We start from the raw sequence: 9,397 nt of genomic DNA, 5'->3' as shown, positions 1-9,397 counted from the left end.
CTGCTCAGGAGGCATTCATTGCAACTCTTTCTTATTTTGTAATGTTATATTCTTCAAAAGGTGGGTTATCATTCATTCATTGCGTCATTGCTATAGTTTTGTCTTGTCGTTTTCTAAACAAAATGTATATATATATATGGAATATATATGGAATACCTGTCCCTGTATGAGACCTCGCTCACAGAGTTGGCATGCGGCCTCTCCCCTTCCCTCCTAGAGGGTTTTCATAGTCCACTTCCCTGGTTGATTAGAACTCCATTCACCTGTGTGCTCCTCCACTGCGCCTCCACTTTGGCGCTCTCCATGGTGCTGAACATGTCTTTCATTCAGAGATAGTCTCTCCCCAGACTCAAATATTACGTTGAATCGCTGCGCTCTGCATACTACATACAGTAAGTGAGTCTGTGCCACGTCACAGCCACTGCTGGTTTTGAAGGCGGGTTGACATTTAATGAGTGACAGGTCGTAGCGCCGATGAGAGAGCGGTTCGAAAAATGGGCTGCGCCTCCCGCGTCGTCTGATCGCAAAGTCGTTACTGATTGGAGAGGACTGAATCAACCACTGGCATATGACTGGCCAAGTGAACGGTTCCCTCCCATAACCAGCCCTCTGAGGGAAAGTGTCCCAGACCCAGAGAGAGAGATCTGCAGCTTGCAGTAACGTAGTGTATCAGCGTAAGAACGCTCATGGGTCTGGCGTTGAGACTAGGGGAGAGACTACCTGGGACCAGGCCTTTGAGCCTCCACCCCACCACGACACCATAAGCCAGCTGAAGTCTGACTATTCCAACTGTCTTTCCAGAAAATAGACTTGGACAAAACTCACGAAGGTTGTCTTAACTTCTTCAGAGAAGATCCAATTATTATTATTATGACCGAATTCACTTTGAATTTTCACCTGCGTCTCTTCATTGTAGAAAACGAGATCAGAGTGTCGGCTTGAGAATCAAGTCAAAGGCAAAGCAAAGTTAATTAAAGATGAATATCACACTTTTGAAGAGATTAAGCCACCCCCCCCCCCCCCCCACACACACACACACACACACACACACACAGTTTTCAGTTGTGTTGTGATTGTGTAAGAGAGAACTGTTTTGATGACTCCGTAGGTGAACGACTAGATCCACCTGCAGCAATTATAATAGCGGCACAGGGCACGTATTTCCCACTCAGCATCAGCGAGGTCTCTTGTTGTTACTTGTCTCTGTGAAGAAAAGGTCATGTACTGTATGATATCATCTGAGTAGGCTCTCTTTTCACTTGTGATTTCATTTGGTTCTCTTTCATCTCGTCCATCCATCCACCCATCAACTCTCTCTCTTATCACATTATGTTGTTCCATGATTTGATGGAATTTCCCTACGCAACATTTGGCTTGGGTAACATGACCCCCAGCTTTCATCCTAACCATATTATCCACAATCGAATGTAGTGCTGCTGCATGTGAGCCATCACAAACTACATTCATGTGGTTCTTCTGACCTTCTTCTTACCCAGTGCAGCAGTCTCTCGTCTCATCTGACATTGTTCAGTCCAGGCGAGCGGCACGTGAGAGAGATGATGTGAGCGATACAAACATGGAGTTAGATCTTTTGACGTGCACCTAACTGCAGGGTCATATGATGAACACTGCTGTATGTTGTGTAGAGAGCCAAAGTGAACGTCGCTTCCTGCTTCAGCACTGTACCAGAGATTTTCATCCGCCATTTTATTTTCCCATAGACATTTCGTAAAATGCTTGTAAAAATAGTTTTACTTGGTCAAACCAAACGGTTCAGATATACAGGTACAGCTCAATGAATTAGAATATTGTGGAAAAGTTACTTGTTCCCCCATAATTCCTTTCAAAAAGTGAAACTTTCATAGATTATAGATTCATTACACACTAAGTAAATTATTTCAAGAATTTATTTGTTTAACTTTGCATAAGTTTGGCTTCCAGCTCATAAAACCCCCCAAGACAGTATTTCAACAAATTAAATATCACACACAAAAAACTATTTTCAAAATAGAAATGTCGATCTTCTGAAAAGTTATGTTCAATCATGCCTGCACTCAATATACTTGGTCGGGAATAATTTTGCTTTAATTACTGCCTAAAGAAATAACTTGTCCATGTTATTTCCACGATATTCTAATTTTATGAGCTGCACCTGTATATTAGAAACAGGAGAGACCACATAATAATTCACTCGAACCAAAATGTAAAAAAAAAAGTGTGGATTTCAAGAAAATATTTTTTCGATGTTTTTGTTTTTTAGTTTTGGTCCGAGTGCAATGTTTTACGGTCTCTCCCGATTCTAAATATAGCAGAACCGTTTGATTTGACCAAGTAAAACTATTTCTATAAGCATTTATCGAAATGTCTGTGGGAAAATAAATGGCGGATGAAAATCTCTGCTCCTGAAGCAGGAAGTGACGTTCACTTTGGCTCTCTATACCTTGGGAGGTATAGATTATTCTCAGGAGGAAGTGCATACAGCCACCGAAAAGCCTTATATACAGGTTATTTATTATTACTGTACAAATACATTTAAAGTAGATCTGCTTCAAATGTTTGTGTAATAACATGTAAAGTGTCATCTCATGTATGTCATTCCAGGTTTTTGGAAGAATGTATTTGTTACTCTGGCAATGGGTATTATTATTATTATTCGGAGGCGGATTGGAAATGTTGTTTCCAATGCAGTCTCTCTGATGACACGTCAAAGCCACATTGGTGAATAGCATGAAGAAATGTCAAACATGTACAGGATGCTCCTTCCCTCAAACACGCATATATTAAAATACTGTAAAGTGACAGCCTTTACACCAGTGGTTCCCAAACTTAGGGTCGTGACCTTAAGTGGGGTCGCTTGGAATTCAAATAGGGTCACTTGAAAACCCCCACCAACCCCACCAACCCCCCCAACCCCCAACCCCCCCCTCCTCAATTTTTTTCTCGTTAATTTCTTTACGCAACCCACAATTGAATATTACCGAAGATGATTAGGCTCACTCGAGATGTTTGTTTTGAGTTTAAAGTGATAGGGCCCTATCTTTCGCAACGGCGGCCATTTTGCCTTAGCGCCGCACAAAGCAATAATTGTGGGCGCGTCGGCCCGCTGCCCTTCGCGTCATCTCGGCGCAAACCTCATATTCATAGCTTTCAAGGGGCGTTACGTGCTGCCGGGAACGCCCACCTGGCGGTCAAAAAACAAACTTGTTCATTCGCTGCCAGCCAAGTCGACTAGTTTCTCACGCAGTGTTTGTTCAGCCGTTTGTACACACGTCTTTGCAGCCAACATTTCCTCAAAGGTAAGCTCAAGTAACGTTACAATAATGATTAAAATACCCCGTTAACGTTACTTGAGCTTACCTTTGATGAAATGTTGGCCGCAAAGACGTGTGTACTTTGATGGTAGCCATTTGCCCTCCCCAGCGACTGAACCACGTCTAATCGCACAAATCCACAACCTCCTCCTGTCTGAGTTTTCTTTCTCCGACGGCATTCTGTAAAAGCACAAGCCAGGCGAAAATGCCGGATACCTGTTGTGCTATCGGTTGCACTAACCGACGAGGAGACACGCCTGGCTTGTGCTTTTACAGAATGCCGTCGGAGAAAGAAAACTCACACACACACACCCACACCCACACCAGTCCCCTTACGAGGGAACTGCTTTTTACTGGCAGAGCTGTGCTGCGCGTTTCCAATATGAAGCAGACACTGGAGTCACGGTGCAAAGTGAATCGATTCACCGTGTCAGTATGTCACTAATGAAACAGAGCTGTGCTGCGTTTAAATATTCCTGACTGGAAACTGGAGGAAAAAAGACCGCTTTTTGATGCAGCTGCGTCTGGTCAGTGTTCAGCGCCATTGTTGTTTTGAGTTTTGACCGCCAGAAGGGGCGTTCCTTGTACTTACGTAACGCCCCTTGAAAGCTATGAATAGGCGTGTTTATGCCCAAAGCAGTATTCACAAGTGTGAGATCACTCCCCTGGGCCACGCCTCTACACCTGTCTCTGTGCTTAGATCCCAGCGCAAAACTGGACGGTGGAGGTAGACGATAGCTTAAGACGCTGGGTAGATAGCAATAAGAGGCGCGCAAACGGCAGCGCAAACGAGAGCGCCGTACAAAGATAGATTTCAGTTTTGTTCTCTTGGGTGACACCTATGGCGGTGGGTGGTAATTGCAGGTGAGATCCAGACAGTGTAATGTCACATAATGTCACTATATACTGCAAAGGCTTCATCCAAATGGACATGGCCTCAATCAACATTGTGAGTGACTCTTTTTTTGGATGAAAATCTTTTAGATTATAACTTTAAATCAGGATTCTGAGAATAAAGTCAGAATTCTGAGATTAAAGTCAGAATTCGAAGTTACTGTCAGAATTTTGAGGAAAAAGTCCGAATTTTTTGATTAAAATCTGATTTTTTAAATTAAAGTAAGAATTCTCAGATTAAAGTCAGAATTCTGCGGGGCAAAAGAAGCATAATGTGACATCACTGAAGATATCACTGATGATATTATCGATGGTCTACCGGAATTTGAAATGTCTCGGGTCCCTAGATTTTTGTGACGTCAAAATAGGTTCACTAGCCATTAAAAGTTTGGGAACCCCTGCTTTACACACACACACAAACACACTCGCACACGCGCACACACACACACACCGACACACCGACACACACACACACACACACACACACACAGGGCCGCTGCTGGCCATTTGGGTGCCCTAAGCGTAATTGTTTTGTGGTGCCCCCCCCCCCCCCCCCGCAAAACTTTCAATAACTGTCAAACGAAAGACTGCAAAATCATTAATTATGAACGATACTAGTGTATCTCACATTACATTACATGTGGCAAACAAACAATTGTTAGAATTACTGTACATGTCAGCAAACAAGCGATTGTTAAACTGTACATGCAAGCAGGGGCGGACTGGGATCATAATTCAGGCCAGGCATTAGATACCAAGCAGGCCAGGCCGATACGGGCCGACGTGCGTGCCGGCGTCCGAAGGGCGGCGGGGAAAAATTTGGGCTGTTTGAAGCCCAATTTGGGCCGTTTGAAGCCCAATTTGGGCCGTTTGAAGCCCAATTTGGGCCGTTTGAAGCCAGATTTGGGCTGTTTGAAGCCAGATTTGGGCCGTTTGAAGCCCGATTTGGGTCGTTTGAAGCCAGATTTGGGCCAGTTGAAGCCAGATTTGGACCAGTTGAAGCCAGATTTGGGCCGTTTGAAGCCCAATTTGGGCCGTTGCCAATTTTACAATGAGATGCACCCACTTTAACCCTGAATAAAGTAATAAAACCACTAGTAAACCAGTAGGCGGCGCCTGGCCTGCTGTTCAGTGAGTGGCCTGACTGAGGGCACCAAAAAGATTTTTTTTTTTTTTTTTTTTTTGGTGCCCTCAGTCACATGATGCCCTACGCAGTCTGCGTACTCTGCGTATAGGGTGCGGCGGCCCTGCGACACACACACACACACACAGACACACACTGACACTCACACACACACACACACACACACCGACACACAAGCTCACAAACATACACGTATGTACACACACACACTCACACTTTCAAGTATAATTACATAGTAGTAGTCAAACGGAGCATTTGACTGAATCTTTACAGTGTGTTAGTCTTTCTAAATACTTTACTACAGGAACATAGAAGTAGCCGTATATGACACACAAACACACACCCACAGTTTGAGACAACATATTTCATGGCTTCTCATTTCCATTGGATGAAATCCAATCAGTTTCCTCTTTCCATATAGATGAAGCAGTCCTTATATGCTGTGAGTCTTTCCTTTGTCCTCACTTTGGCATGACATTACACTTCACTGCCTTCCTTTGTCCAAGACATAACAGCCATCTCACTTTGGCATGACATTACACTTCACTGCCTTCCTTTAGAAGGCGGAGCCATAATCCGCGGGGATAATCATATTCTCTCTGCTTTTCTTTTCTTTTTTATTTCTTTTTCTTTTTTTCTTTTTTTCTTTTTTTCTTTTTTTACATGCATGCATCATTCTATATAAGGATATATCTATAGAGCTATGGCACAGAGCTGTCTGATAAAGGTTTCAATGTAAAAAAAAGAAAAAGAGAGACAGTTCACAAGCATATTACAATTAGTGTACATGTTTACAGCAGCATGACTGTACAATATTATCTATTAGTAACCCCAATCATTTCCATCAATGTCAAATCTCTCTCTCTCCTCCACCCATTCATACTGTGTGTGTGTGTGTGTGTGTGTGTGTGTGTGTGTGTGTGTGTGTGTGTGTGTGTGTTAGAGCTGCAACGACCAATCGATTAGTCGATCGACAGAAAATGAATCGACTTTGATAATCAAATAATCGATAATTGATTAAATCTTTTTAAAGAGAAAAAAGTCTAAATTCTCTGACTCCAGCCTCTAAAATGTGAATATGTTCTGGTTTCTTTACTCCTCTATGACAGTAAACTGAATATCTTTGGTTTGTGGACAAAACAAGACATTTGAGGATGTCATCTTGCGCTTTGGGAAACGCTGACATAATCTGTCACCGTTTTCTGGCATTTCAGAGACCAAACAACTAATCGATTAATCGATAATGAAAATAATCGGTCGTTGCAGCCCTAGTGTGTGTGTGTGTGTGTGTGTGTGTGTGTGTGTGTGTGTGTGTGTGTGTGTGTGTGTGTGTGTGTGTGTGTGTGTGTGTGTGTGTGTGTGTGTGTGTGTGTGTTCTATGTCCTCTGCGTTTGTTTGGTTTCATTCAGTTCATCACACACTCCAAAAGATGCCAGTTCCAGTATCATTGTAAAGTTTTCAATGGCATCTCTTGAATTTCATGAGTTTTTGGAAGGCCTGTTTGAACTCATCGTTGAATACGGTGTAGATAACGGGATTGATGAGGGAGTTCAGGTATCCCAGCCAGGTGAAGGCATCGAAAAGCAGCGGGTCAAACCAGCAGTCTTTACAGATGGCCAGGACGAGCGTGCCCACGAAGAACGGGAGCCAGCAGACAATGAACGCTCCCAGGATGATCCCCAAGGTCTTGGTTGCTCTCCTCTCCCGAGCCGCACACAGGCGCTTCCTCTCCAGCACGCCGTCGGCCAGCTTGACCTTCACACTGTTCATGAACAGAGGAGACCCTCCACCGCCGGCGCCGCCCCCCATCATGCCAGAGTGCAGGTGTTCCTGGTTGGAGGTGGAGGTGAGGGAACAGAGAGAGGAGGCCGCCGACGTCTGGATGAGCTGCGCCGTGGTGAAGCGTTTCCCGGCCGCCGGCGTCTTGAAGATGCGGGAACGCGCGGCCACGTAGATCCGCCCGTAGAGGATGACGAGCAGGACCGTGGGGACGTAGAAGGCGCCGAAGGTGGAGTACAGGGTGTAGGAGATCTGATCCGTGTTCACCATGCACTCCGTCAGCTCCTCGTGGGCCTTGGCCTGCCGCCAGAACAGCGGCGGCATGGAGATGGATATCGAGATCACCCACACCACGGCCACCATGACGGCGGCGCGGCGCATCGTGCGGCGCTTGGTGTACTCCAGCGCGTCCGTGATGGCCCAGTAGCGGTCCAGGGCGATCACGCACAGGTGCAGGATGGAGGCCGTGCAGAAGGTGATGTCGGACGACAGCCAGATGTCGCAGACGATCTGCCCCAGGGACCAGGTCTTGCTCACGGTGTAGACGATGCTTATCGGCATGACCAAGATGGACACCAGCAGGTCCGTGACGGCCAGCGAGCCGATCAGGAAGTTGGCCGGCGTGTGGAGCTTCCTGGTCAGGAAGATGGTGGCGACGACAAAGGCGTTGGACAGCACGGTGGCCAGGGTGACGAGAGCCAACACTGCGGACACGGAGATCTGGAGGGCCAGTAGCGTGGCCTCGTCCCAGGGCGCAGCAGAGGCGACCGCCTCGGGAGTCTCCGTGCCGTTGCCGCCGGCGTAGAGCTCCAGCGAGCTGTTATCCAGCTCCATCTCGTCCCTCCGCCACCTTCAGCCCTCCTGCTTCAGGGTTTTAGACGAGCCTCATCTCAAAGCGACCACGGATCGGTCCGCTCGCCACACTTGTTGCACTGTTGCTGAAAATGCAGAAGGTTCCTCTTACAGCTATCTCTCTCGAGATACTATTTTTCTTCATTTCCTATCGCAACGCGATTCCTAATTCCTAATTTCACCATTTAAGTGCTCGGCTAATGGCGTTGTAATTGACGCCGACTCGTTTGTCCGTTTCTTTTCACTAATATCGATTCGCCTCAGCAGTCTGGCTGTACGAGTGCTGCTGAATCCTCATTTTGTATTCAGTTCTTGTCTGACAGGCTCTTCCCAATGCTCTTATCTCATCTCCAGCCAGCAGCCAGCCGGCACCAACACCTTCAGACCAAGACTTCCTATCTATCCAATGCTTTAGTGGGCTCCTCCTTTTTCAATAACCCTAAGCGGGGGAGCTGCACTCCGTGTCGGCTGATGATAACAACAGATACAGAGGTTTGGTTTCTCTCTCTCTCTCTCTCTCTCTCTCTCTCTCTCTCAGAGTTAATTTGAAGCCAACATATATGGCCCTCTAAATTGAGAATGTCGCTGAAACTTGGGGTGAAACTTGAGGAAAGGAAAGCTAGAATGTTCGGTTAACACAATCCACATCAGAGAAATAAGAATCCTTTTTTATCCAGACCGCTCACACAGATGACTCCTCAATACCCATCGGTGCGTTTGGCAGTTGTGTAGAACGTTTGCTCGAGATGCAGATGAGATGCAGCGTTCGGCAAAGCTCCGTTCAGAACAGTCCCCGGTGGTCTCGAGTAGCCCACCTGCCAGAGTAGATATTGTATAGTGTGTGCTCAATGCCGGAGTAGATATTATATAGTGTGTGCTCAATGCCAGAGTAGATATTATATAGTGTGTGCTCAATGCCAGAGTAGATATTGTATAGTGTGTGCTCAATGCCGGAGTAGATATTATATAGTGTGTGCTCAATGCCAGAGTAGATATTATATAGTGTGTGCTCAATGCCAGAGTAGATATTATATAGTGTGTGCTCAATGCCAGAGTAGATATTGTATACTGTGTGCTCAATGCCAGAGTAGATATTGTATAGTGTGTGCTCAATGCGTAGTCTGTATTCGCTTTTGTCCCCCCCCCCCCCCCTTCTCTCACAGCTTTGTCAGATAAACATTCAGCTGTGGTGTTCGGAGAGATTGGGAAGCTGCCAAGGTTTAGTCCAGTAAGTCAAACTTTGATCCAGCGTCTTCTGCAGCATGTTCTCCCTAGATGAGACAGAGGGGAGAGAAGAACAGAGAAAGAAAACTTTAAATTATTATTATTATTATTATTTTCATTATTATATTCAAGTGATGTAACAACACTTACATCTCTTTTTTCTCCCCATGTTTATTTTTTGTTTTTGCTCCAA

At 45.5% G+C, this 9,397-nt stretch overlaps 1 protein-coding gene across 1 annotated transcript; it reads right to left on the bottom strand.

Annotated features, from left to right (window-relative positions):
• Positions 1 to 6,807: 6,807 nt before the first annotated feature.
• Positions 6,808 to 7,962, bottom strand: htr1d (5-hydroxytryptamine (serotonin) receptor 1D, G protein-coupled; the record flags this gene model as incomplete). Its single annotated transcript, XM_083634223.1, has 1 exon — positions 6,808 to 7,962. The coding sequence occupies one exon, from the start codon at positions 7,960 to 7,962 to the stop codon at positions 6,808 to 6,810; it is 1,155 nt and encodes a 384-aa protein (XP_083490349.1).
• Between the last annotated feature and the right edge of the window lie 1,435 nt (positions 7,963 to 9,397).

Source organism: Poromitra crassiceps (assembly GCF_964638095.1).
Source record: "Poromitra crassiceps genome assembly, chromosome: 3".
NCBI lineage: Eukaryota > Metazoa > Chordata > Actinopteri > Beryciformes > Melamphaidae > Poromitra > Poromitra crassiceps.
This window is presented reverse-complemented; position numbering and strand designations above follow the sequence as displayed.